This window comes from Equus caballus, chromosome 24, assembly GCF_041296265.1.
Source record: "Equus caballus isolate H_3958 breed thoroughbred chromosome 24, TB-T2T, whole genome shotgun sequence".
Lineage (NCBI taxonomy): Eukaryota > Metazoa > Chordata > Mammalia > Perissodactyla > Equidae > Equus > Equus caballus.
This window is the reverse complement of record NC_091707.1, coordinates 56,195,143-56,222,616: the sequence shown is the minus strand read 5'-3', so window position 1 is coordinate 56,222,616 and position 27,474 is coordinate 56,195,143. Positions and strand designations below refer to the sequence as shown.

At 59.1% G+C, this 27,474-nt stretch overlaps 1 protein-coding gene and 1 long non-coding RNA gene across 4 annotated transcripts; one reads left to right on the top strand and one right to left on the bottom strand.

Annotated features, from left to right (window-relative positions):
- Positions 1-9,903: 9,903 nt before the first annotated feature.
- DIO3 (iodothyronine deiodinase 3) lies at positions 9,904-11,973 on the bottom strand. The gene has a single exon (XM_001917216.4). The coding sequence runs from the start codon at positions 11,855-11,857 to the stop codon at positions 10,949-10,951; it is 909 nt and encodes a 302-aa protein (XP_001917251.3). The 5' UTR covers positions 11,858-11,973; the 3' UTR covers positions 9,904-10,948.
- A 980-nt stretch (positions 11,974-12,953) lies between these two features.
- On the top strand, positions 12,954-25,241 carry LOC138920517 (uncharacterized). 3 transcript variants are annotated; one of them, XR_011431830.1, is made up of 4 exons: positions 12,954-13,104; positions 14,502-14,665; positions 15,366-15,462; positions 24,570-25,241. It is a non-coding gene; the product is annotated as an uncharacterized lncRNA (long non-coding RNA). The 3 variants fall into 3 exon arrangements; XR_011431829.1 differs by lacking the exon at positions 24,570-25,241 and adding an exon at positions 15,651-15,890 and having other exon boundaries at positions 12,966-13,104; positions 14,556-14,665; XR_011431828.1 differs by lacking the exons at positions 12,954-13,104; positions 24,570-25,241 and adding exons at positions 13,825-13,983; positions 15,651-15,890.
- The last annotated feature ends 2,233 nt before the right edge of the window (positions 25,242-27,474 follow it).

Genomic DNA, 27,474 nt, shown 5'->3' with positions numbered 1-27,474 from the left:
GCAAAACTGAAACTCTGTCCCCATTAAACGCTAACTCCCCATTGACCCCTCCCCCAGCCCCTGGCACCCACCATCCTACTTTGTCTCTGAATTTGATTACTCTGGGTACTTCACGTAAGTGGAATCATACAGTATCTGTCCTTTTGCGACTGGCTTATTTTTCTCAGCATAATGTCCTCAAGGTTCATCCATATTGTAGTCTGTCTCAGAATTTCCTTCCTTTTTAAGGCTGAATAATATTCTATTGTATGAATATACCACATTTTTGTCTATCCCTCCATCCATTGACAGAGACTTGGGGTGCTTCCACTTTTGGCTGCTGTGAATAATGCTGCTATGAACACAGGCGTGCACAGATCTCTTTAAGATTCTGCTTTCAATTCTTTTGAGTGCGTACTCAGAAGTGGAATTGCTGGACCACCTGGTAATTTTATGTTTTATTTTTTGAGGAAATGCTGTATTATTTTCCACAGTGGCTGGACCATTTTGCGTTCCCACCAGCAGAACACCAGGGCTCCGATTTCGCCACATCCTCACCAACACTTGTCATTTTCAGCTTTTTTTTTTTGATGGTAGCCGTCCTAACAGGTGTGAGGTGGTATCTCATGGTGGCATAGAGATGTTCTCCTACATATTCTTCTAGAAGTTGTAACAGTTTGCTTTCTTTACTCAGATCTTTTCCCCACTGGCAATTTAGCTTTGTGTGGGCCAGGGTTATAGCGTAATTTCCTCCTCAGTGGTCCTCACTCCCACCGACTGTGGACACCTGCGTCACGTGTTCTTACCACAGGGGCGTGAGCCTCCTTCTCTGTTCTGTCGTCTGTTTGTCTCTCCTGGGCCGACGTCTTCCTTTATTATCATCACTTTGTAAATTGCTCTATGCCCTTACTGTGGCTGTGGCGGGATGTATTTTCCGAAGACAGCATGATGCATTCCCCCAGTGTGACGCTGGCATGCCTCCCATCAGATGCTGGGGGTCTCTGTCCCCCCACCTCCAGCAGGCAGGCTTCTGCAGCTACCCGGACAAGCAGCATCTGCAGAGGGGGTGCTGTGTAACTTCCTGAGTTGTCGAGATGCCATGCACTTGTGCCTTCTTCTGTTGGGGCTCATGCTCTTGGATCCCTGCTGACATACTGTGATGATGCCCAGGGCGCACCGAGGGACCCCATAGAGGGATTTGAGCCATAGGCCCAGAAGTCCCCAGCTGCAGCTGGCCATAACCACCAGAAATGTGAGTAAGGAAGCTTTTGAGACAACACCAGCCCCAGCAACAGCCCAAGAGACCCTGGGCAAGAATCGCCCAGCCGGCCTCCAGAACTGGGAGAAGTGAGGAGAACGTGACGGTGGTTGGGAGCCGCCAGGTTTGGGGACATCCGTCCCACAGCAGTGGATGACCGAAACACTGAGCTTGTTTTTCCTCATAGCATTTTTTACTCTTCAATATTGATTTGTTGATTAGTACCATCCAGAGTTTATCTGTCCATTATTGTCCCCCCACCTTGAATGGGAGCCGCATTTGGGCAGCACTTTGCTAGTGTTGTGCCTGTGGAACGGGAATCGTGATGGCTCATTCCAGGCCTGGGATCAACACTGATCAGAGGAGTGAACGGATGCACAATGTTTCTCTCCCAGTTCTCTCTTCTCCAGGAATTCTCGTGGCCAGACCTGGGTCCCGCTCCACGTGAATCTGGGATAAGCCGAGAACCGTCCTCTCGGGATTCTGCGTGGCGCTGCTCTGGGTTTACAGACGAGTCTGGGAAGACCAACAGTGTTTGAACTCCTGCACCTGGAGAGCTTTTCCTTAGGGGGAGCTTCCCTGGAGCCTGGTGCATTCCCTACGAGCTGATGCTCCCTGGTTTCTAGTTCCGCGCTGTCTCTGGAGGAGGATGGGTCCCCACTTGGGACTGCTGTGCGGGTCAGGGTGCAAACACAGGTCGGGGGGCATTAGAGAGGGCTCGAGCACTTTCTCTGGGAAGGGGGTCATGGAGATCCAGCTGCTCTCACCGCTGAGCTTGGAGCCCCGGGCTCCGCCCAGAGCATGTGGTTGGGTCCAGCCGTCCCACAAGGCGGGGTTGGGGGGTAGGAAGCTCAGGCCAGAGAGGCTGGGCTGTGGCCAGGATGGGGGTAGAGCCCAGCATCTTCCTGCAGATGACCAGGTGCCATGAGAGACAGCCACCCTGGACAGAGGATTGTCCCCACCCGCTCTGCTCACTGCATGGCATTTTCCTGCCTCTCCCCAGGGCCTTGAAGGTAAAGCATCGACTCCACACAGGGCCTTCCAGCCTTGCCTCTCATCCCTGCCTGCCCCCTCTGGGCCTCACAGACTTTACTGCCATTGCCCAAACCTGCCAGGATGTTCTTGCCACCAAGGCTCTGCACACATCGTTCTTTCTATCTGAGGCCCTTCCCACCTGACTCCAGATCCTTCATGGTACACCTCCTCCAGGAAGGCCTCCCTGACCTCTGGCCTTGGGTTCTCCACCTCCCAGGCTTTGTGCATTGTTGGTTTCTGTCTCTCCAACCAGCCAGATTGCTCTGTAAGGATGGGACCAAGCCTCCCCAGTGGGTACTGGGGGCTCAGTGAAGCTCCAGAGAGTGAAGTTATGTGGTATACCTTACACACGCTTGCGCACTCACTCACGTACACCCTCAGGCACACCTGCACTGCCTCTCTGGCTGAACGATGGGTGGCGCCGTTTCTTGGCCCTTGCCCACGCAGTCCTCCCTGCCCCACACCTTCCCCCGCCCACCCCTGGCTCTGCCTCTGGCCACAGGCTCCCTGAGCCAGCAGAGTCCTAGTGCATGATCATGGCGAATGTCCACCTGCCGTCTTCACAGTGGCCAGCCTGGGGCCAGCAAACAGCCAGCAAGGGGTTGTCCCCTGAGAGGCAGCCAAAGGCAGTGGGAAAAGCCAGGGGCTCTGCTTTGGAGGCTGACTTGTGTGTCTTGGGGATGGGAGCTAACATCACGGAGCTTCACTCTCCTCCCGGGAGAACCGGGAGCAACCATAACTGAGCCCGCTGTGCCGATCAGAGGAGCCAGCTCCGTTCCCAGGACTCACAGCTGTGGTGTGTCTGAGTGAGCGCATGTGATGTGTGTGTGCCTGAGTGTGTGAGCGAGCGGGGTGCCTGCAGGTCTGGGCAGGGTGTGAGGAGGAGGCCTGTCCAGATGGTCAGGGCCTCTGCGCCTGCTGATCAGGGCCAGTTTCAGGGGCGTGCATCCTGGGCAGCTGTCCAGGGCCCCTCGCTCGAAGGGCCCCATGCTTGATTTAATGCTCTGCAGTTGCCGTCTTGCAATTCTGTTTTGCAATTTGGCTTTGCACTTGTGTTTTGCAAGTGAAGTCAGATGGGACACTGGAGTGTGCAGGTGAGCAGAGGAGATAGGATGCTCTGCCCGGCCTGTTCCCTGCCAGCCCACTCACACGCAGCATTCATGATGCCCCAGGAGCACAAGATGTCAGGGGACCCGCGACCGTGGGAGACTCAGAATGGGTACAAGGTAAGGGTGTGTGGAAGCTGCAAACCACTCGTCCTGAAAGTGATGGCCCAGAGGAAAGGGGAAGATCAGGCACCCGCGGCTTCCTTTCTTCCAGTCCCTTCTTCCTCATCAGCAAACCGAAGGCAGAGAACGTCACTGAAATGTGTGTGCACCAAGAAGTGAAATAAAAACAGCTGAGTCAGTTCTGTGCAGTGCTTCCACTGTGCTGGTGAGAATGAACACACGTGCAGGTGCAAGCTACGAAATGTGGATAGTGTCATTTCATTGACTCCATGTGCGGATTAAATGCTCTTTTACTTGCATTTAAAACTGGAACAGTGAATGGTAGGATGCATGTTAACAATTTGTGATGGTTAATTCATGTGTCAACTTGATTGGGCCACAGGGTGCCCAGCTCTTTGGTCAAACGTTATTCTGGGTGTGCCTGTGAGGGCATTTCTGGAGGAGATTAACGTCTGAATCAGTAGACTGAGTAAAGCAGATTGCCCTCCTCAATGTGGGTGGGCCTCATCCAATCAGTTGAAGGCCTGAATAGAACAAGGCTGAGTAAGGGAGAATTCCCTCTCTCCGCCTGACTGTCTTGGGGCTGGGACACCAGTCTTCTCCTGCCTTCAGACTCAGACTTGGACCAGAGCTTACACCACTGTCTCTCTGGGCCTCAGGCCTTTGGACTTGGCCTGGAGCTTACATCAACAGCTCTCCTGGGTCTCTGGCTTGCTGACTGCAAATCTTGGACTTCTCAGCCTCCAGAATCTCGTGAGCCAATTCCTTATAGCCAAACCTCTCCCTGTATATTCTATTGGCTCTGCTTCTTGGGAGAACCCAGACTAATACCTAATTTAAAATGTTAATTTTTCTTTATTTGTAACAACATTAAATAGAAAATAAACATGACAACAAGTTGAGGTGCTACTGTAGAAAGGAACAGGCTTTATATTTGCTACACTTAGTGGCACTTTCCCCCCTGTTTTTGAGCAGGGGCTCTGCATTTTCCTCTTGCTCAGGACGCTGCAAATGATGCAGCTGGCCATGTTGACCGCCATTTCTTCCCCGGCTCCCGGTCACCAGATGTAGTCTCTGGAGAGTCTGGGGGCCTCTCTCTGGCCCCAGGGAGATGGAACTGAACATCCTAAGACTGTGGCTTCATCTTTCGCACCCACGGTCCTTTGAGCTCTGAGGTTGCCCCTACCTGGACCTCCGAGAGACTGCACCATTGTCTCCTGTGCCTGCCACTTAGGACTGTCAAATTTAGAAAAACAAACAACCCAGCATATCCAGTTAAGTGTAAATATCAGATTAAAAACAAATAACTTCTTTTTCTATGAATATATCCATGCAATGTTTGGGACATACTTGTACTAAAAAACTATTTGTTGTTCATCTAACAGTCACGTGTACCTGGGGTCCTTTATTTCTTCAGCAACCCCACCCCCTTTCTCCCTTCCAAATGTCTCTCATCTCCATACTGGCCTCAACACCCCCGCCTCCCGCCCCCGGGCCTGGTCCGGAACTCAGCATCTCCAGCCAGAGCCTTTCTCTGCTCTGGCCTCCCCGCCTCCAGGTTTCTACTCGCCACAGCCCCTGTTTTTGCTGCTTTTAGTTTTATTTTTCTGTCATAAGAGCAATACATGTTCACTACAGAAGAGTCACAGGCTACAGACAAGCAACGAGAAGAAAGTAAGAAAACACATAATCCCACCCACACAGAGACAGCTACTGCGAGTTCCTCGGTGTAGATTTTTCTAGAGCTGCATGTGTGTGCATCTCTGCAGATATTAAAGAAGAGCATGCACCCTCGCTGCCGTGTTCAGACCCCCTGTCCTGGGAGCTGCATTTTCATGGAGCTGCAGAGGGAGGAACCGGTCTGTGTTGTGGAGGCTCACGCACCCTAATTTGTTTTAGCCACTATGAGAGGGATGCTGTGTATCCTGACGTTAAACCCCCAGCAAGAGGTCACAGAAGCCTGTGGTCAAAGCCCCTTTCTTGTCCATGACCTTGTGCATGGCTCTGCTACAGCTGCCATAACAAAGCACCACAGACTGGAGCCCTAAAGAGCAGACATGTATTTTGTCCAAGTTCTGGAGGCTTCGAGTCTGAGATCAAGGTGTCAGCAGGGCTGGTTTCTCCTGAGGCTTCTTTTCTTGCCTTGTGGACGGCTGTCTTCTCCCTGTGTCCTCACACGGTTGTCCCTCTGTGTGTGTCTGTGTCCGATCTCCCCTTCTTTTAAGGACATGAGTCATCTTGGATTAGGGTCCACCCCAATGACCTCATCCTGACTTAATTACCTCTGTAAAGACCCTGTCTTCAAATAAGGTCACATTCTGAGGTTCAAGGGGTTGGGACTCCAACATACAAACTTTGGAGGAGGACACAGTTCAGCCCAGAACACCTTGGCCAGCTTACTCCAACCACACCAAGCCTCAGTTTCTTCATCAATGAAATGGGCTAACGATTGTACTCATCTAAGAGGGATGTTAGGATGACCAAACTGAACAATCCTGAGAATGCACTTTGCCTGGTGCCTGGCCCCTGGAGCCAACACTCAGATGTCACTTCTCACTCTTCCAGGTGTAGGCAGCCCCACAGTTTTGGGATGTGACTTCTCTGCAATGGGTGTCTGGATAATGTAAAGGGGAGGCCATGGACCTCTGGGTAGCTTCCCACCTCTTTGTCCAATAGTTTATTTCCTTCACGTAAATACTAGACGACAGTTGCTAGGTCAAAGGTGGAGATGCCAGCCTGCCCCTTGGAAGTGCACCTGTCCCCGTCAGTGGTGGATGGTGGACATGCCCATCTACCCCCATCCCCAGGCATCTGACGCTCCTTCCCCTCTCCCCCTGACTTCCCCCATTTCCTGTCTGAGGCTCCCATCCCTGCGGCTCAGCAGAGACCTCAGGCTGATGCCCAAGCCCCCAAGCTGGCCCCGAAGCTCCTCTGGCCTCTCCTCCTCCTCCCCCTCCTCCTCCCTACCCTCCTGCTTTGCAGTCACACTGGGGCCTCCGGACTCTCTGAACACAACCTGCCCTTTTGGGCCTGCCCGGCTTTCCACTGCCAGTGCCCTCTGCCAAGGATGCCCTTCCTTCCATGTCCTCCTGGAAGAAGCGCTTGCGCCTTCAAGCAGCAAATAAGACCTTCTCTATGAACTCTTTTAACGTCCTCCCTCTCCCTGCCTAAAACTAAACTGTGTCCTAAACTGAGGGAAGACCTTGAAAGCACCAGTGACGAGGATGACCCTGACGGTAACCACAAGAATAATGGCTGCTCACGCCTCCTCCCCACTGATCCCAGCATTCCTTGAGAGCAGAGACGAGTTCCTCCTAGAGGTGGGGGGTGGGGTGCTCAGGCATCCATACGTGCCTGGCACAAGTAAGCCTGCAGACAGAGACCTGCTCAGACTAGATGTATGGAGGGCGAGGGGTGGGGGATAGAGAATGGCAGGAGAAAGTGAGTGGGGGTGGGTGAGGGCAATCATCAAACACTGCAGCACGCTCCTCACTCAGAACTATATCTGAGAACGTTCTCACACACTGTCAGCAGATGAAGGAGAGTCCGGAAGCAAACACCCAACAGTTTGCAGGGGCCATCCCAGTTGAGGGACACTCCAGGGGTGGCTTTCAAACATTTCCAAACGTTTTGATCCTTCAGGAGAAATACATTTCACATCAACCACCTTGTACATGCATCCACACACACAATTGAAACAAAAGTCTCAGGAAACTATGGTTACTCTAGGTGAAATGTATACTGGTATTTACATTGTATTTATTCTATTTCAGTTCTTCAAAATGCTCAACTTGATCTAATTAATTTCCTGACCCCCTGCTGCGTCCTGAAGTGCAGTTTGAAAAATCCTGCTCCAAGGGAGGGTGGCACTTTCTGCTCTAGGTTCTTCTGTATTTAAAATTTAATGTTGAAAATGGATTTATGTATTATATTCATATACTTCAAGTAAAAATAAAGAAGAGAGAGAGAGAGGACTGGGAGAATACAAAACAATGAAATTAAATTGACTTTCTGCAAGGCAGTTTAGCAAAATGTGGCAAACAGACATCTTTAAAGACTTGCACGTGTCTTGACCTGGCAATTTCACTTCAAGAAATGTGCTGGGGGGGGTGTGAGCCATGTGATGTGCACAGACTACTCATCGGATAACAATAAGAATAATGTGTGTAATAAAGAAACACCTCTCACACCTGGAGTGCCCGTGGAGTGATCTCTGGTTGTCCATTTGACAATGTGGCAGTGGTGCCATTCAAGACATTTATGGACGTGGAAAGAGGATACCCACGAGTCAAAAGTTAACGTGAGGTTTCAAAAGGATGGTCTCTCTCTTGTTTTTAAAATGCATCTTTACAAGTGCGGAGTATGAGGCAAGTTTGAAAGTGCACACACCAGGAGGTTACCTGGGGTTGGTTTTATTTTCTTCTCAGGACTTTTCTGTGTTTTCTGCAATGAGCGCGCACTACTTTTATAAGAAGAGATTTTAAAGGAAAAGAGAGGAAAAGTAGAAACAAGAAAAGAAGGAGGGAACGGGAAGAGAGAGAAACAGAAGATGAAGGGGAGGAAGGGAGGGAGGGAGCAGAAGAGAAAGAAGGAAAAAGAGGGGATGCCCGAACTCCAGTGGAGCGCGCGCGCCGGCCGGCCGTGTGGGCAGGGGCAGGAGAAGCACCGAGCACTCGAGCACTCAGGCTTTCTTCCGGGAAGCTCCAGGAGGCCGAGGGGGCGCAGGCTCCGCGGGGAGGGGAGGTCGCTCAGCGTATCCAACTAGACCCCCAAGGGGCAGGCCACGACTGGAAGCAGCCTGAGCACGCCACCAAGCTCCTACCCGGGCCAGTGAGGGCCGGAGCTCAGGGCGGGCCCTTCTCGGTGCCTAGCCTTGTCTGGGCTGCTTGCTCAGGATTCTTCCTGGGGGTTTCAGGGAGAGAAGGGCGCGGGAGGAGGGGTAGAGGAGGAGATGCAGAAATACCAGTTGTACCAATTTTTTCTTAAAAGTTATTTTTCAATTTAAATACTTTTAAAACAAACAAACAAAAATTCCCCAAGCTGAGTGTCAATTCCAAAAAGTTTTCAAGGAGGAGCAGCGTGGGGGCCGGGCGCGGAATTGGGGACGGTGTAGGTGGGGTAAGGTCCACTCTCTCCCACCCTGCATGCTGCGCCCCCACTCGCCCACGCAAATCCTCTCCTCTCCCGTGCGCGCGCCGTCACGCCCGGGGGCTCCCCGACACTCACTCCACTCCCATCCTGGGACGCCGATGGGCCTGGGTGGCCGGGCCGGGGAAGTTCGGGTGCTCCCGCTCCCCCCACTCCCAATCTGCGGACTCCCGCCTCAGTGCTCTTTCCTCTGTCTCCCCTTGCCCACTTTTCCGCTCAAGGTGTCATTAGCAGAGGGAGGTGGGGGCCGCGCCAACCCCGTGCTCCTGGCGTCGCCCTCAGCCAGGGAGAAGCCGGGGAGGGAGTGAGGGCGGGGATTGCGTGGGAGCGCCTGGTCTTGACTACAGGCGGCGATCTGTGCCAAACGCCACGACCCCTTCCTCCCCCAGCCCCCCGTCCCGCCAGCGGCCATCCCTCTCTTTCTAGTGTGTCTTGGCTCATCCACCTCGCTCCCCTTCTCCACTTCCCAGCCCCCAGCACGTTGGGGGTGGTGGTGAGGTTTGGTTCGAATTTGGAGAAGCCAAGGAGGGGCAGGAGGAGGGGAGTCTCGGGCGGGGGGCGCACTCCGTGCCATCCCCGCCTCGCAGTAGGAGCTGCTGCTGGAGTGACGGCGGTGCATGCCCGCCTTCCCTCCGCCGTCACCCCTCCCTCCGCCACCCTGCGCTGTGCGCCTCCCGCAGACCCCAGCAGCGAGGCAGGGCTTGCGGAAGGTGGGGGAAGACAATTTTGCAGGTGCGGGAAGTGGGGGAGGGAGAAGCCAGGTGTGCAGAGGCGCCTGCGGTGGGCGGGAGCGCAGCTCTACCTAGCCCAGATTCCCTGGCCCTCCACCCCCCTCCCCCCCCTCCCCCCTCTCCCCCTCTCCCCCCCTCCCCCACACCGTCGGATGCTCGGAGATGTTAGACGGGCGGCTGCAGGGGCAGCTGTCACTGAATGTACGTGCGTGCGCGCGCGCGCCCGGCAGCAAGCGAGGACCCCCATGCCTCTCCCACCTCGCTCCCGGACTCCTCCCGGCTCGGCTTCTTCACTCTTCTTCCGACCCCACATTCCCCACCCCAGGTGTGTGCGTGCATGTGTGCGCCCCGGGCACCGCTGCAGACCCCTACCTTTGCCTCCGCCTCCCGCGCCCCAGCCCCCGTCGGCTCCTTGTCGCCACCCTTCCCCCCAGGGTCACTATGGGGACGTGAGGGAGAGGTTTGTGTTTAATTCCTGCCACTATTCAGAGGGAAGAAATACAGGGACCGAAGGCAACCTGAATGCCGTTTACTTCAAGCCTTTATTACTGTAGCGTAAAGAAGTTTACATACAAGGAATATTTCCAACAAAACACTCACCAAATGGCCTTCGAATCACGGGCTCCCCACCTCCTAGCCCCACACTTGGCAGTTCTGCCTAGGAGGCCCCTCACTCGGGGTCCCCAAGCTCTCCCCCCATCTCCCTTCCCCCGACTCCGCCACCCAAACCCCGTTTCCCAGGAGCCCCAGCCTCCTCTCTCTCCCTGGGGCGCTGCGAACCTCGCCAATGCCTCTCCAGTCTTCTTCCTCTGGTCCCGAACCCCCCCACCCCCACCCCGTTTCTGCTGGATTCCTCACGGAATCCCAGAGCACTTTCCCCCTCTCCCTTTAGGCACTGCTGCGAGCCCCCTGCAATTCAGAACCAGCTCGTGGTCAAGACCAGTTAGAGTCAGTTCGTCATCAGCAGTGGGGCTCGAGAGCACCCAAAATAAGGGGGGAAAATAACCCTGCCCACCCTTCCCCATCCCAAGCCCCCTCCCCCAACTCAGGGACAAGAAACAGACACAAAAGCAGCAGGGCATCCTCTCCCGGCGCGCGACAGGTGTGGGTGCCAGGCAACTAGGGCGAGCGGCGCACACGCTGCTGGAACCCAGCTGCGCTCAGGGCGCGGGCGCAGCCAAAGTCTCTTTGTGCGGGGCCGCTGCGCCTGGCTAAAGGCTCGCTGGCTCTTCTCTCTGGGGGAGGGGTGTGAGACAGCACGGCAGGGGCCTCTGTGGGGGCAAGTCCAGGGGCACACGGCAAAGCTGTCGCCACATCTGCACTCAGCAGGGGGTTTAGAGCGAGCCAGGGAGGTACAGGCGAAGGACAGTCACAGAAGCAGAGTCTGGGGAAGAGTCTTCAGGTGGCTTGGCTGAGGGTGCAGACTCAGCCTGCGATCCGTGACGCAGCACATCTGTGTCACTGGGCCCTCACCAAGCTCGACTTCGTTTGGGGTGTTTGCACGTGGGCCTCCAAGGCTCGAAGGCATGGCAGCCAAGTTCAGTCAATTGTCCATTGGTTGTTTACACTCAACGGGGCTGAGCTCCGCGCAGCTGCTCATCATAGCGCTCCAGCCAGGTGCGCAGCTCGGAGACCTGGTAGCCGTCTGGACCGCGGCCGCCCTGGTACATAATGGTGCCACTTTGGATGACGTAAAGGCGCTCGAAGTAGGCGCCGTAGGCTGAGCTGCTGGAGTTGGCCATGGTGTCGAGGACAAGGGAGCAGCCGGGCGCTCCTTGCTGCAGTACCCGAGCTGCGCTGACCCGGTCCTCCAGGCTTCGGTGCTGCGGGATGATGTAGGGGGAGTCTGTGGTGACCCAGCCGTCGGAGGGATGCGCTTCCTCGATGTAGATGATGAGGAAGTCGACGTCGCGCTGGTACTTGGTGACCAGGCGCCGGAAGGCGCTCATGCGCGCCATGAACGGTGGTCAGGTGCAGCTGCCGAAATTGAGCACCAGCGGGCGGTTTCCTCGCGCATAATCGAGGATATGCTGGTTCTGGAAGCCGTCGGGCAGGACCACCTCGGAGTTGGGTGCCGGACCGCCCTCGTGCGCCTGCTTGAAGAAATCCAACTTCTGGCCGTACCACACCGCCTTCAGCGACGCCAGGGTGCACAGGCGGTTGTCGTCGGACACGCAGATAGGCGGGTCGTCGGGGGGCACCTCCTCGCCATCACAGTTGAGCTCCACTTCAGGTTCGGGTCCACCCCGGCGCTGGCGGCTCAGGAAATGCTTGCGGATGCACAGGAAGTCGAGGAGCCAGAGCATGAAGGCGGTGCCGAGGAAGCGCGGGAAGAGCACGAGGCACGAGGCGGTCTGGGCGCAGAGCCTCAGGGAGTGAAGCAGCAGGGAGCGGAGCATGGTGGCTGCCGCCCCCAAAGCCCCCTGGGACCCGTTGCCCTCTCCCACCACCAACCGCGGGGCGGCCTGGCAAGGCATCTGGGCTTCGGCTGTGCGGGAGCTCGATTTATAGCCGAGGCTTCAATTGGCGGGAGACTCCACCTCCGGCCTGGGCCCGCCCCCTTGCAACTTGAGCCCGGAGGGATCACCCAGCAGCGCAGCCAATGCCTTAGAAATCGGCGGCCGGGGGGCGGGGCGGCCGGGCCGGGGGCTGGCGGGGGCGGGGCCGGGCCCCGGAGCCAGCTCTCGGGGGCGGGGGACCCCGGCCACGGCTGCCACGGCTGCCGCCCGGGACGGGGAGCTGGACCAGGGACCCAGGCGTCCGCTGTGCAAGACCTCCGGCTGGTGCGAGCGCTGGCGCGGCCCTGGTCCCGGCGGCCTGGCCCCTGCCGCGCCCCTCTCGCCGCGCACCTGAGCGGAGCTCCCCGGCGGCCGCCGCGCCGCTCCAGAGCTCCGGTTCGCTTCCCGCGCGCCGCCGCCAACGCCGCCCCCGCCGCTGCTGCTCCTGCGGGGCCGCTGCCCAGGTGCCGCGGGAGTCCAGGTCCGCGGCCGCCGCTTCGCTGGCCCCGGCTCCCGCCCCGCCGGGGACGCGGGCCAGCGAGGAGGCAACTTTGGGCCCCCGCCGCCTTCCCGGCTCGCCCGCGGGCGCCGCTCGCCTCCAGGAGCCCGCCCGCCCGCTCGCCTCCCGCGCGCGCTCACACTCGCGCCTCGCACACGGCCGCCCCCCGCACCGCCCCGCCACGCACACCGCGCTCGGCGCCCCCCGCCGCTGCCCGAGGCCGCCGCGCGCCGCCCCAGCCCGCGCAGCCCCGGCCGCGCCCGCCCCGTCCCATCGCGCCCCTACTCGGCGCCGCTGTTCTCAGGTCGGCAGCCTCCGGGGCGCAGCGGGGAGGTGCGGAGGGTAGGGACCGCGGGCCGGCCGGCGCCCAGCGCCGGAGACGGGGAGCGCTGGGGAAAGCAGCGCCTTCCTTGCGCGCAGGGGACCCGGGAGCGCAGCGGGCGCGGGGCGCCGCGGGGCGCGGGGCGCGGGGCAGCGGGCGCGGGGCGGCGGCGGCCCCGGGCGGCTCTCCCACTAGGGGTAGCTGTTGCCTGAACGCCGGAGCGCTCCCCTCTCGCCGCTCGTCTCGCACGGCGCGGCCCCGGCCGCCGGGCGCACCCGTCCCGTGCGTCCCCGGACGTTGCTCTCTGCCCCGGGAACGTCGAGACTGGAGCGCCCGAGCTGAGCCACCTTCGCCGACCCCGAGCGCTGCGGCCCGACTCACCGCGGCGGCGCCCGGACGCGTAAAGTGCGTACTTGCAACTGGGGGATGTGTGCTGAGGCTGTTAGGGATGCGGGGCAACTCCCCAACTCCGGGGGGCCCTGGTGGGCCCTGCCGCCGCGTCCGAGACCTTCTTAGTCCTCGCAGCGCGCGGCCCGGGGTCGGCGACTTGGGCTTAGGGGCGGCGGGGCGGCGAGATGCCTTGACCTGGGGTCCCCGAAGCCGGGAGCAAGTCTCGCTTCGGCCCTACTTGCCCTCCTGGGCGAGGCCTGAGTCCTGTCGGGAGCGATTTGTACCCGTCTGGGGAGTCGAGCCGCCAGGGACGCCCTCGCAATCGCGGGCACTTGTCCGGGGCGGCGGTGGCGGAGCCCAAGTCCAGCGCCACCGCCGCCAGCGTCCCGTGCGCCGCCAGCCCCGGCCGCCTAACTTCTTCCCGGGACGGAGACAGCGCTCGCGTCCCGGCCGCAGTGGGAGCTCGCTGGGCGGGATAGGGCGAGGGCGAATCGGTCCGGTGCGGTGGCGGCGACGAGGGAACAAGTCCGGAGAAGTCAACCGCAGGACAAGGAGCCCCCACCCAGGACCCAGCGCGACCCAGCGGGCGCCGGGGTAGACGCCTCGCCTTGTGCTGGGGTCCTCACCTCCGGGTTTCACAGCCTGGCGGGACCCTCTGCTCGGTGAGCTTCCCGCTGGACCCCTGGCTCCAGCAGGTCAAGACGCTGAGTGGAAGGCGGGGGTGGCGTTAAGCAGCCCCCTTTCTTTCTCCCGGTGGGCGATTTCTCTGCTGCCTGGGGCGGGGGCGCCGGGGGCTACCCAGCCCGGAAACTCCCCGCAGAGGAAGGCCAGCCTGGGCCTCGCTCTTCTCAGCGCGCTCATTGCCCCTCACCCCGCTGGGTAGGGGTCTTTCAGGTGGGTTAGGGAGTTCTCCCTGAGTCAAACCAGGCTGGAGGGGGGAGGAGGTCCCACTTGTCTGCCCCCTCCCGCAGGGCACCTCTGAGTTAGCAAATTGTTTTCTTGTCTTGCCTCTCATTTGGGGGGAGGGTCTGGGGAGAGCCACCTCCTACTTGGCAAGTCTCTTGAGGGGAGGTTTGGGGGCCTGGGGTTGCCCCCTCCTGGGTAGGGGCAAAGGGAGTACCAGCTGTTTTGGAGGAACCCTCAGGCCCTGATTCCTTGATTCCTGAGGGTGCCAGTCTAGGACCAGCGTCCTGCCCCCACCCCCACAGGAGCTGGGACAGAGCCATGCGGCTGTGCCCCGCCCCTGCTCTTCCCAAATTTAGTGTCAGAGAATGAAAAAGCCACCTTGGGCTGGGAGAACCTGCGTGCTGCCTGGGGTCCGGTGGAGGTTGTGCGTTTGTGGAAGGAGTGGTCTGGGCAGCTGTGAGACTGACTGACCCCTCTACTCCTCTGCTGGTGCGGCCCACCAACAGCACCTGCCCACGCTGCCTCCAGCCCGAGCTCAGGAGAGCCGCGCTTGTCCTTAGGGCCGCCAGCTGCTCTGGGGGATCTGCTTCTGCTGTTTGGGCTGACAGCCTCCGCCCCACACCTCCGGATTCCAGAACATCGGTCAAGGTGCTCAGGACCATCTGTGCAGGTGAGGGCAGACCCCAGGTCCAGGTGGTCCTGGCCTCTGGGACACAGATCTGGCTTGGTGACTCTCACTGCAGACTCCATCTCTCCACCATGCTCCTGCCTCCCTCTCTTCTCTTTCTCCCAAACCCTCTCTCTTCCCCAAGCAGCCCCTGTCCCCCATCTCTAGGGCAGAACCACCCTCCCACCTTAGTCCTGGCCCTTCCCACCAGCTGCCCATCCTGTCTGGACCTGTCTGTCCCTGGGGGTCAGCAGTGAGAGGCTTGGCCTAAGGCCAAGACCCCCCTAGAACTTGGGGGAGCACCAGTCCTCACCTAGAGGCCTGGCCCCAGTGGGCTTGGCAGGCTCTGCCCCGGGGAGACCAGAGTGGGAGCTGGGGCTGGTCCCCATGCCACAGGCCTGGTGAGGCCTGCCCCCTTTCCTCTCACAGCTCCAGCAGGGGGCGGGCAGAGGAAAGGAAAGGAAGGACAAATTGAACTGGGTCCATTTGGTGTCCAGGAGCAACTCAGAGAGGGGCTGGGGGAGGGGACAGGAGCCTGGGGGAGGGGCGGCCTGCCTGCTTCCCGGCCCAGCCTCAGGGGGTGTCTCCCTGTGAAAGGCGGGGCTGGGAGGGCTTGCCCAGGCTCTGTCCCCTCCCTGGGATTGCCCTGTGTGGGGCTGGGTGTGTGGGTGTGTGGTGGGCATAGCCTCTATCTCCTTGGCAGAGCAACTCCTGGAGCCCAGAGAGGTTGGTGCTGGGCCCCCCTGCGGGAGGAGATGGGCCAGCCCTCACACCTGGTGGAGAGTGTGGCAGAACTGCAGGTGTGTGCTGCCTGTGCCCTTGCCCAGCCTCATGGTGCCCTGGCTGCCTGGGCCTCAGCCCTCCTTGGCCACTGACCCTTGTCTCGCTTTCTCCTCCACTGGCCTCTTGATGCTCTGGGAATTCCCCGCCACTTTCCTGCCTCTGAGCCTCCACTCTTGCTGTTCCCTCTGCGCTTCTCCCTCCCCAGGTAACTCTGATTCCTCCTCATCTGCTGCCTTCACCTCTGCCTGGGCCCAGCCCTCCCCTCGTGCCCTCCGGCGCCCTCTGGTGCCCTCCGCTGCTGCAGCCTCAGCAGGGGCGTGTGTCACGCCAGTCTGCGCCTCTGCTGCTCTGGCCCTGCTCCTCCCAGGCCAGCCCGCGATCCTCCGCAGTGACTAACCTGAGCCCGGCCGGGCGGAGCCCAATAAACCTTTGTGAAAGGAGGAAATGGGTGCAGTGTGGGCTTTACTGGAAACTTGTTTCAGGAGGATTTCAAGACATTTCATTCTGCCCTTTTGCACACGGGCAGCAGTGAGTGAGGTAGGGGGTGTCAGCCGCTGGGCCACGTGAGGGCCAAGCAGCCAGTCCCTGGAAGCCCCCTGCGGGTGTGGTGTCTAATGAGTCTGTCCAGCCCCTGCCACTGGGCCGGCCCGTCTCCTTCCAGGATAAGCAGGTCCTCCCACGGGCACGTGGGCCCTCGCGCAGACGCGTGCACACTTCTCGTTTGCTTCAAGAACGATTTCTTCTTTCCATACTTCCTTCTACCTCTCTCGCCTCCTGCTTGGCTAGGCAGGATGGGGGACACCCCACAGGAGGGCAGTAGCAGAGGGCTCAGTGGTCTGGTCTTGGATGTGTCCTCAAGATGGCAGGTCTCTGTCCGTCTTCTCATGGCAGGCCCTGGCCGGGCACCCTTCCCGGAGTGCAGGGCAGGAAGGAGGCTGACGGTGGGGCCCTGGGGTGGTTAAGCAGCCTGGGAGCCAGGCCAGGAGAACGTGTTGGGGCCGCAGGACCTGGATGGAGCAGAGGTGTTTTGGCAACATCCTGGGGTTGGAGGAGGCTGGGGCTCTGGGCCAACGAGAGGAGAAGGCCTGGGCAGTGATGCCCCGGCTGCCTGCTGTGTGACCTGGCCCTGTCGTCTGCCTTCCCTTGGGCCTCATCTGCATCGCAAGGGGATTGGGTGGCTCCTGTCCAATCCTTCCCCATGCTGTGCCTCCACAACTCCAGAAGCTTCTAGGAAGTTCTATAGGACCTGCTGTGACTCTGCATGCTGCTCTGGGGCTGCTGAGACCCCCACTTGAGGACGGAAGGTGCCTCTGGCCTCGTGTTCTCTTACTGGCTCCCAGGGCCTCTTTTACCTGCACTGTTCCTGCCCCAGCTCTGGGGTGCTCACATTTTGGCCCATCCCTACCCGTCAAACCAAGCTCGGACTCTGACTTGTTCCTGTTCCGAGTGCATACACAGCTGAGCATCCACCGTGCTCCCTCGTGCTCAGCCAGCTCCCCCTGGAGGGTGGGCAACACCCTACCAGAGGCCCTGTATGGGGAAGCTGCCCTTGGGTGCCCAGGGCCCGCCTGGGGCTGGACCAGGTGTTGGGATCCTGGGCCACTTGTACGAAGGGCAGGCCCTACTCTGAACCCTGAGGCTGGGTGAAGGGCCACCTTTGGGTCAATCCATCCTGTCCAGCTCTTATCTTCTCTGGAAAAAGATGGGGTTAAGCCAGCCAGCAGACAGGTACCCCAAGTCTCTTTGCTTCTCGGAACCTCAATTTCCTCAACTGAGAGGTGAGCCCGATGTCGTGAACGTGTTGTGTTCACTGTGTCATGCAGGATGATGCCAGGTGGACACGTGTGTGGGTGTGTGTGCATGTCTACGTGTATGTGTATGTTTATCTATACCCAACCTTATCCCAAAGTACTTGTCAAGCCTCTTGTAGGAGGGGGTGCCAGGGGGTACCACAAGTGAGAAGAGACAGCAACGACAGGAGGGAGGACCCACTTCCCACTGGGGACGCTGTGGGGCCCCAGCAGCCTCTGCCCGGGCTGTGGACCTGGCACACGTTTTGTCCTGAGTATCCTGGGGGTAAAACCTGACTAGTTATGGTTCCCATTGTCCAGAAGATAAAAACGACCATCCAGCTGTGCCAGATGCGCTTCTGTGCATGTGGCCGTGCTGGTCGGAATCCTGGCAACGCTGCTTCTGAGTCAGGCCTGCCTCTGCCTCCAGCTCTGGCTCCGTGGGGGTCTCAGGGGTCATTACAGCGCAGATGTGCAAGGGCTGGGCCCAGATTAAATGAGAGAAGGCAGAGGCTCGGTGGCCCTACAGGAGCCCCGCGAGGAGAGGAGCCCGTTCTGCCTGGCCAAGGGCTCAGGGGGCGGGAACGCGGGGATGGGATGTGCTCGGCTATAGTGGCTCATGGCAGCCCTGGGCTGTTTTGATGGTGAGACATCCTCCTGAACCATTTGTCCTTTTGGGACCCCCTCCCCCGAAGCCCTGGTCCACACCGGGCTCCCAGAGGGGTCCTGGGCACACAGAGTGAGATGGGCACGTTGTCTGCCCTCGAGGAGGCCCCTGGCCCAGCTGGAGGTTGGGTGCTCTGGGTCTCCCTTCTGCCTGGTGCTCAGAGGGCTTCTAGTCTCCCATAGGACCTTCTGGGGCAGGCAGAGGACACAAAAGGCAGGGAAGGCAGTGTCTGCGTGGCTCTGTGTGTCTACACTGCCAAGCTGTGTGATCTCAAGCAAGTTACTGAACTCTCTGTGCCTCCATCTCATCCATGTCATTTGTGGAACGGACAGAACATTCCACCCTGCCTCCCTGGGAGGTAATTGGGAGAGAAAGTTCAGTCGTGCACACATGGCCCCTGGAAAAGAGTCCAGTGCACGGGAGTGCTCAGTAAATCATGGTGACAGCTGGCGCCGAGCCCCCACCACAGGCCGGATGCCTGGAGCTAGTGGTATGACCCTGCTCTCTGGTTGGCCTGGGAACTCCTGCTCTGGGCACTTCAGGAGCTTGTGTCTGAGGGCCCACCAGCGTGGTCCATTCCTTCCCCTTGCCCTGCCAGAGAACTGCCATGTCTTTAAGTCGGGGGCTTCCCCATCCCAGAAGCCCATCTCTATGAAGACTTTTGGTCCCCAGGCACCACCGTGTCCCTCATAATTGTGTTTTGTTAGGACCCTTTAGGTTTTCACATGGCAGAAACTCAATCCATTCTAACTTAAGCTAAGAAGGAATTTAAAAATCCAGGAGAAGCCATGCCTTCAGGCACAGCTGTGTCCAGGTGCTCAACAGATGCTGCCAGGGTGCTGCCTCCTCAGGCTCTCAGCTTGAGTCTCTGCGCCAGCATGGTTCTCAGGGGGCTCTCTTTCCACATGTGGGCCAGGTGGCCCCAGGCGCTCCGGGTCTTGGGGTCATTGCAGCACATGCCCTAGCTGCCCAGAGAGGAGAGAGCATAATTTACCTGTGTCAGGAATCCAGGGGAGGCCGCGGGGCGGGCTCAGCTCTCTGTTTTCAGAGCTGCGTCTTGTGCCGTTCTCTGAGACAGAGATCCCAACTCCTGTGAACTGCACGGACCACTCCAGACAGGGGAGGGGGCGAGAGGTGCGGCAGACACGTATATGTCCTCCGCACTAACTGCGAGGATCACGGTGACCACAGCAGCTGCAGTGACCACGCATGCCACATAACCCCACCTCCAAGGGGGGGTGGTGGTGGTGGAGGCTATTACCACATTTCACAGAAGAGGAAACTGAGGCTCAGAGAGAGGATTGCCCTGAGGAGACACAGCTAATGTCGGACTCCAAAATGCACACGCATGAGTTAATGGGAGGTGTTTAATCAGGGTATCCTGGGGGCAGCAGGGGCCCCCTGAGAACGGGGGTCGGTGGGGAGGGGTGAGGGGAGGCCAGGAGGAGGGGATGTGGTGACCCCGGGGGGGCATGTGGGACAGGAGCCGGGGCAAGAGGAGGTCCGAGGGGGAGGCTGCTGAGCTCCTGGGGACACGCCGAGTTGGGTGCCCGTGGGTCTCAGGAGAAGATGTCCAGGATTGGGGGGCGGAGGTGCCGCCTCACATGCGGGAATCATTATGGCCTGGTTGGCTGTGCTTTGGGGATGTCATGGTGTTGGGGGATCGGTGGCTGCTGACAAGCCGTAGGGGGAACGGCGGGAAGGATAAAATCTACACACCTCCACTCTGGGAGAGAAGCCAGCTGCGCCACAGGGAGCGGGCGAGTGCTGCTGCTGGCCCCCTCCTGCCTCCAGGGCCACCGCCAGGCCACAGGGTCAAAGCTCTGCAGCAGCGGCCGCGGAGCCTGGAGCAAACACTTCTCTGAGAACGGCATTTCCGGGGCCCTGGGGTGGTGGAAGGGTGCAAGTGCCAGTCAGCTAAGACCATCCCGGAAAGACCAGGCCTTTCCATTTGAGAGATCGCCTGACCTTTGGGATCTCAGACTTGATTCAAACCCTGACTCTGCCTCCTGTAGGCTGTGTGACCTTGGGCGACTTCTTGAACCTCTCTGAGCTGTGGTTGCTCATCTGTGGAGGGTGCTGGTACCCCTGCTCCTGGGTTTGTGGAGTGCCTGGGGATGGGGGATGTGGTGTGTCTTGCATGGGGGCTCGAAAGGCAGCAACTTCTGCAGATGAGTCCTTTGTCAGAGTGTGATGGGCCTGGAGGAAGGAGGCGGCCGCAGTCCAGCTGCAAGGGTGAAATTCGCCTGCACTGGCGGCGTCATGGTGTCGCGCCATGAGGTGGGGCCGGGGGCGGGGTGATGGCCAAGGGGCCATGGTGGACTAAGAGAGGCCTTCCTTGCTCCTGTGGACGCCTCCACCAAGGAGGCCCTCCCTGCTTCCTCATTCTCCAGCCGCGGAAATCCATCTCCTTCAGGGCTTGGCACGATGGCTGTCCTCCCAGCATTGTGAAATGCCCACCTTGCTGCCAGTGCTCTGCCTCCCGGAGCTCCCTCACTGACCTGGGGCTCCCCGACTTGCCCATCTGCCAGGCTGGCACACGGTGGGCCCCCGGACAGCTTCTGGATTTGAATCCATTCCCAGTGTGACCTCAAACAAGCCTCTGGCCTCCCTGAGCATGAGTTGCTTGAGGGGGTGTGCTGGCCCAGCTCAGAGCCGGCACTGTCACCCGGTGAGTTAGGGACTCTCTTGGCCACTATTGCCACAGTAACGCTGGGTGGCGAATAATCACGCAACGTGAGGCGCTGTTTCTCACGGGCCGTGGGGTTCAGCGGGTCTGCGTCCAGGGCCCTGCTGATCGTGGTGGGCTCCCTGGCATGCCAGGGGTAGGCTGGTGTCAGCTGACCTGGGACGGCCCTGGCTGGGATGGCAGCTCCGCTCTGCTCCTGTGTCCCTCCTCCCTTGCAGGCTCGCCCTGCCTGATCTTACAGGGATGGCAGAGGCGCTGAAAGAAAGTGGCTCCAATGCACGGGCTCATTGAAGCCGTGCTCGTTCCGGGTCTGCTTGCAACCTCTGGGCTCACGGAGGACCTGGGAGAGCACGCACAGCGGTGAGGGCCTGCAGAGCTCTTCGGCAAAGCCAGGGGCACAGGGAGTATGAAGAATAGTCTGCTGCAGGCTCAGAGCCAGGACTGGCATCTGGGGCTTCTGGCAGAGGTCTCACCCTCACCCCTGCCCTGCTGGTGCTGGTGCCCAAGCTGGACCAGGCCCAGGCCTGTCTGGCTCTGAAGCCCCATCTTGAGGGAAGATGTGTTTCTGTAGGGTCTCCGGTCCCTGCTCCTCCCCGGCCACAGCCGCACCCCAGGCTGGAGCACTGGCCAGTGGCTGGAAGGAAGCTTTGGAGACAGGGAGGGGGCCCCCGTATCCTGTGGTCCAAATGGCCCTGAGGGCTCACTGATGCACTTGACAAGTCCTCTGGGGAATAGCCTGCCTCCTGCTTGGACACTGCCCCGCGTGTGACCTGGGGCACACACCTGCCCCTCTGAGCCTCCGTGTGTCCTCACCTCTATGGGATGGACCCAGTGATTTGTAAAGGAACTTCCAGGCTAGGGCTGGGGGTCGGGGGTCTCTGGGGCAGAGAGAGACAGAGAGACAGGGTGAGAGAAAGAGGAGTCTGGGGGGTAGGCTTAGTCTCTGCCTCTGAGATTTGCCTCTTTCCAGAAGCTTCTGCAGGCTCCCCTGGGTGCGGGTGTACATACAGGGGTTGGGTGGATGATCTCCCTTTCATGACTCTGATGACCTCACCATGTGCCTGTCGGCTGGCCTGCTGAGCAGGTCCTTGGGCAGAAGGGCCGGGTCGGGTTGGCGGTCCCCCTGAACCAGGGGTCTGTGGCCTTGCCTCCCTTCCCTGCCTGGGGGGTGGTTCCTGGGTGGGTATCCGGGACAGGAGCCTGTTATGGTTAAGCTGTTAACACACTGGGAGCAGGTACCCAGGACGAGTGTGGAAAATCTATCCCCAGTTATTTTTTGGGAGCAGAGGAATGACTCCACCCAGGAGACGCGGAGCCAGGGCGCTCTAGCTTCTCTGTCAAGTGCCTACTGGGTGCCAGGTGCCGAGCGCAGTGTTGCCGCGTGTCAGTCCCGTGGGAGGAATCTCTGTGCCCTCGAATAGCCGTGGAATCCACGGAATCCACCCAAGAGGAAGGCGGCGTGGCACGTTCCGTCACTCATTCATTGGTTCATCCAGCACCCACACGCTTTCTGAAGACCCAGCCCAGCCTCTGTCCTGGAGGGGCTCCTGGTCTGGGGGCGAGTGCTGGGACTCTGGGGGCTTCAGACGTTGGCCTGGGGCTGTCTCCGCAGAGATGGCCACTGTCCTTACACACCTGTGCAAAGCCGGTCCTGACCCTACAGTCAGCCGGACAAGTTGATGCTGACGGTGGAGGGCCCGGGACCTGGCTTCCGACAGGCCGTTCTGGGGCCCTCAGTGAACTGACTATGCTGGGGTTTTGGCCTGACTTGTTTGGGGATGTCAGGGGTGTGGTGGGTCGGGTTGGGGGGTGTGAGTGGGACAGGCAGAGTAACTGTGTGGCCACCCTGCACGGAGGTTCCCATGGACATCCTCACCCTGATGTCCCGTGGTGTCATCAGCTGAGCCTGCTTCCTGTCCTGAAGGCTCAGAACCAAGGCTGAGAACTCCTCCTGGGGGGACTGGGGGGCTGGGGGTGGGCTGTGGAGAGTGTGGCCTTGCCAGGCCCTTCTAGGCTTATGCCCCAGGAGTCGACGAGTCCACAGTTCTGGGACGCTGGCTGCCTGAGACACCAGGCCTGCCAGGAGTCCCTGCTGGGGGTGGGCGGTCGGCAGGGCTGGGGGCCTACACCAGGCAGGGAGGCCCCTGGGGGCAGGATGGGAAGCCGGGAGGGCTAGATCCAGCCACAGGAAGCTGTGGTCAGGAGAGGCCTATGGGGTGGGCAGAGACCAGGGTGGGGAGGGAGACGCCAGATCTTCCTTCTAGAGCAGATATCCAAAGGGGGAGGCTGGGAGGTGTTTGGGCAGGTGTCAGGTGAGTGCCTTGGGACAGAGAGCCTCAAAGAAGGGGAATGCGCACTCCAAGCCCCCAGCCTACATTCCCTCCCTCCTTCCCCACTCACCCCTCCCTCCTTCCCCACTCACCCCTCCCTCCCCTCTTTCCTTCTCCCCCCTCCTCCCCCTTCCCTCTCCCCTCTCCTGTTCCCTCCCCCTAGCTCCCTTTCCCTTCCTCCCCTTCTCCCCCTCTGTGTCCCTTCCACACCTGCCCCCGCTCTTCCTTTCCCTTCTCCCTTCCTCCCTCAGCTGGGCCCCCCTGTGCCCACAGCTGTGCTCCCCGGGCAGCTCCCTCCATGGGTTAGAAGAAGCTCACAGTGATGCCTCTGCCCTTTACAGCAAGAGACTTCTGTGACCAAGAATTCTGTGACCATCATGGGCCCAGCTGTCACTGGGAGGGGGACAGTCCAGGGGAGACAGCATGGAATGTGCCCGGGCACCTCTGCTGGGTAGGTGGGCTCGGGAACGCCCTGCTCCCGGGAGCAGAGGAGCGTCTTTGGCGGATGGTTGGGGCTGGAAGTCTCGGGCGAGTTCTGAGCTCTCCCAGCCGCCCGCTGTCCCAGGGTGGACATCCTCACCACCACGGGGCCCACTGCTGGAGCTGAGCCCTCCTCTGTGGGCAGCCCTTGGCTCCAGCCTGGCCGCTGGTGGCCCCAGAGGGCTTCTCGGGGCACCTCTGTCCTCAAGAAGGGCTCTTTGGAGAGGAAAAAAGAACACATTTCAACACCTCCAGATTCTGAAAATGGATTTCTCCCAGGGAAACAGAGACTCAGAGCATGTTCTCTTCCCTGAGAGAGCCAGGAAAACAGCGGGGGAGCAGACAGGGGGAGGGGAGAGCGGCCTCGGCCAGGACGAGGATCCTGGGAACCAGGACGTGGAGTCAGAGAGACCTCATGCAAATCCTGCCGGCCACTGAGTGGCTGTGTGCCCCTGGGCATGTGACTTCACCTCTCTGGCCTCAGTGTGTCCCTCTGTTCAATGGGGTAACTCTCTCCCCGCTTCGTAAGGGATGCCTTGACGGGGTGATGTGGATAAAGCAGTTTTTGATCTTCATCCCTTTTTCAGGATGAAAATCTGTCCTGCGTCCAGGCTGACAGTGTCAGGGCATTTCTGAAGGACAGCCCAAAGCCCCAGGGAGGTCTAATTGTGCTGGGTACTCAGGGTCTGACTGCTGGGCCCCAATCCTTGCTGTGTGGCCTCACTGAAGCGGTTAGCCCTCTCTGGACTTCAGTTTTCTCTTCTTTAAATTGGGAACAAGGATATCTACCTTGCAAGGTCACTGGGAGGGTCAGCTGGGATGGGGGCATACCGCCAGGCACAGCGTTGGCTCCCAGGGGTGCTCTGAGTGTTTGGGGTGTGGGTGCCTCTGGTGGGGGGCAGGGCCTGTCTGCCCTGGGCATGGCCTGGCTTTGGCTTGTCCCTCCTGCCTGGCTGGTCCCCTCCAGGGCAAGCTCCCCACTTCCCCCTCTTTGGCTGGCACAGCTTTGGGGCTGCCTCCTCCAGGCAGTCTTCCCAAATGCCCAGTTGGGATGGACAGGTTCCCTGGCTTTGGGAGGTCCACACTGTGTCTCTCCCCGGGGACTCTGGAGCTGCCTCCTGCTGGGTTCCTACGCCTCCAGTCTCACCTCCTCCTCTCCATCTTCCAGAGTCGTGTTTGAAAAGCCACTCTCCTCTCAGGATGCTGCCCTGCCAAGCAGCTGCCCACAGCTTCTGAGCAACATCCAAACCGCTTGGCCTGGCCTTCGAGGCCGCCAGGTGGGGCCTCCGCCTCCTGCCCCTGCCCAACCCTGACCCCGCGCTCCAGCCATGGGAACATCCGCCACAACCCCACCGAATGCCAGGCCCTTCCGCGGCCGCCGCCCCCCGCAGGCCTTCGAGGAGCTGTGGCCATCAGCCTTTCAACGAGGGGTCAGCCGAGGCTCGGGGAAGCGGGCGCCTTGCTCCGCCGACTGTGTCAGGACTTGGACCTGGGTCCTCTGGCTGCAAAACCAGGCTCTTCACACTGAACCATAATTTCTCCACACTTGCTCCATCGGCTAGTCCACCACCTTTTCTGGAACTCTTTTCCATCTCAGCTTCCCAAACTCTAGTTGTCCTTCAAGGCTTGGCCCAGATGTTGCCTCCCCCAGGCAGCCTCCTCAGACTACTTGCCAGATCACCTCTCTCCTCCCCTTGCAGTCTGCCATTGCCTTGACCTTGGTTCACCGAAGTCCTGGGGGGGAGGGGAGATTGTGTTCCAGTGGCAGAGATTGCTAGTTGCCCCCAATATCCATTATCCTCTCTTCCTAAAGCAAAAGAAACGTCAAATTTGAGTTGGGCACATGACTGTCCGTTCAAGTTCTTAGCCTCCTTTGCAGCTACATGTAGCTGTTTGACTAAATCCTTGCCAATGACATGTGACCTGTGAAACCTCTGGGTCCTGCCTCCAGAAGGAAGAGACATGGCTTCCCCTTCTTCTTCTTTCTGTTTGCACTGCTGCATGACAGAGGTGATGGCAGGAGCTGGAGCAGCCATATTAACTATGGGTAGGAGCTGGGTGTTGAGGATCACAGAGCAACAAGGTAGAAAGAACCTGGGTCACCACCACATTGGCCTAGACTGCTAAAGCTCAGACTGTTACATGAGAGAGGGGAAAAAATCCCCTTTGATCTCATTTAATTCAGTGTTAGTTTGGCATTTGTTATAGCAGCCAAACTGTATCCTAATTAGTACTGACTCAGACTGAGAAGTTGATTAACTGTTTGCAGAATGGCTAAGGGATTACTAACCAGAAGCCAGTGAGCTTTTCAGAGCACATGGCACTCTGGGGTCACGGAAGGGGTGTGTCCATGGGTTTCAGTGCTGGCCCACGTCATAACTGTGGCTCCTTGGGCAAGCTACATAATGGCTCAGTGGCTCACAGGCCTCTTCTGTGACACGTGGGTGACAGTCCGCCCTGCAGAGTGAGGCTGAGATGAGATGACCCACATAAAGGGCTTGGTTTCGAAGGCCCCTGTGTGTGTTGGTTCCTCTCCTGGGCAGAAATGGCTTTAGTGAGAGCTGGGCACACCTCTTCTCGTCTGCCCCTCCACTGTCCCCTCCCCCTTCCTATTCAAGGGGGCCACCCCTTCCTCCTCCCTCCTGTGCTCTGTACCCTCACCCTTCCCAGGGAGGGCTGGGTGATTTAATGAGCCCACATGAAAACATTCAGCCTGTAACAATGAGTATTTTCCACCAGGACTTTTCTTGTTCTTAAATTAATGATCTCGGGATCTCTGGAAATGGCTGCAGAGGAGAAAGGGGCGTTTCCCTTCCAGAAGCTGTTTTTAATATTGTAGAATTACATGCCCCCAAGGCTGCCCGTGTGCCCTCTAGCCCTGCTGTCCGTGTGGGAGCAGTCCTGACCTCACCCTGCGGAGGAGGCCCACCTCTCGGGAGCCCCCGCCCGCGCCTCGCTGGCTGCCCTGTGTCCCGCGGGAGCCTCCAGGTGGGAATGAAGGGCCCCAGAAGCTCTGACCTGCAAAGTCAGGAAAGGGCTTCTCCCAGCCCCATTCCCACCTTTGGAAATCTGGGCGCCAAGACCCACTAGCCTGGCAGGAGCCAGAGAGGCGCTGAGCCAGGGGTCTCGCAGTGCTGAGGGTGGGGGGCTGAGAAAGCGGGGCTGGGGTCCCACCCCGCATCAGACTGGGCAGCCCTGCTCTCCCCTGCTTTGGGAACAGGGCTTCCCTTTTAGCTGCAGACTGATACAAAGGGCTTCACGGCTATAAAAAAAATAGTTGGCGAGTGGATGGTGCCGCTCCAAGTCATCCCTTTGCAACATTTTTAATTGTGGCAAGATACATGTAACATAAAATTGACCATCTTAACCATTTTGAAGTGTACACTTCAGCAGTATTAAGCACACTCACACTGTTGCACAACCATCACCACCGTCCCTCCACAGAACTCTTTTCGTCTTGCAAAACTGAAACTGTTCCTGGTAAACAACGACTCCCCCGCCCCCTCCCCCAGCCCCTGGCAACCACCGTTCTCGCTCTCTCTGTGAATCCGCGTATTCTAGGACCTCACAGAAGCGGAAAGGTGCACTATCTGTCCTTCCGGGACTGGCTTATTTCATTTAGCACAATGTCCTCAAGGTTCACCCACGTTGTAGCATCCATCAGACTGTCCTTCCTTTCGAAGGTGGAATAGCATTCCATTGTGTGGATGGACCACGGTTTGTCTGTGCCTTCACCTTTCGGCTCCCACCTTTCGGCTACTGTGATAACGCCACTGTAAACATGGGTGTGCACAGAGCTCTCTGACACTCTGCTTTTGGTTCTTTGGGGTTTATACTCGGACGTGGGATTGCTGCATCTTTTGGGAGTGCTCTGTTTAATTTTTTGAGGACCCCGGTCGGCAGCTTCGGCTGCACCACTTTACATTCCCACCAACAGCGCACAGGGCTTCCTATTTCTCCACATCCTCGCCACACTTGTTCTTTCCTTTTTTCTTTCGTAGTCGCCATCCTAAGGGGGTGAGGTGCTCAAAGCCACGCTTTCTACAGATGGTGAATGGAGGCAGGTCCCAAGG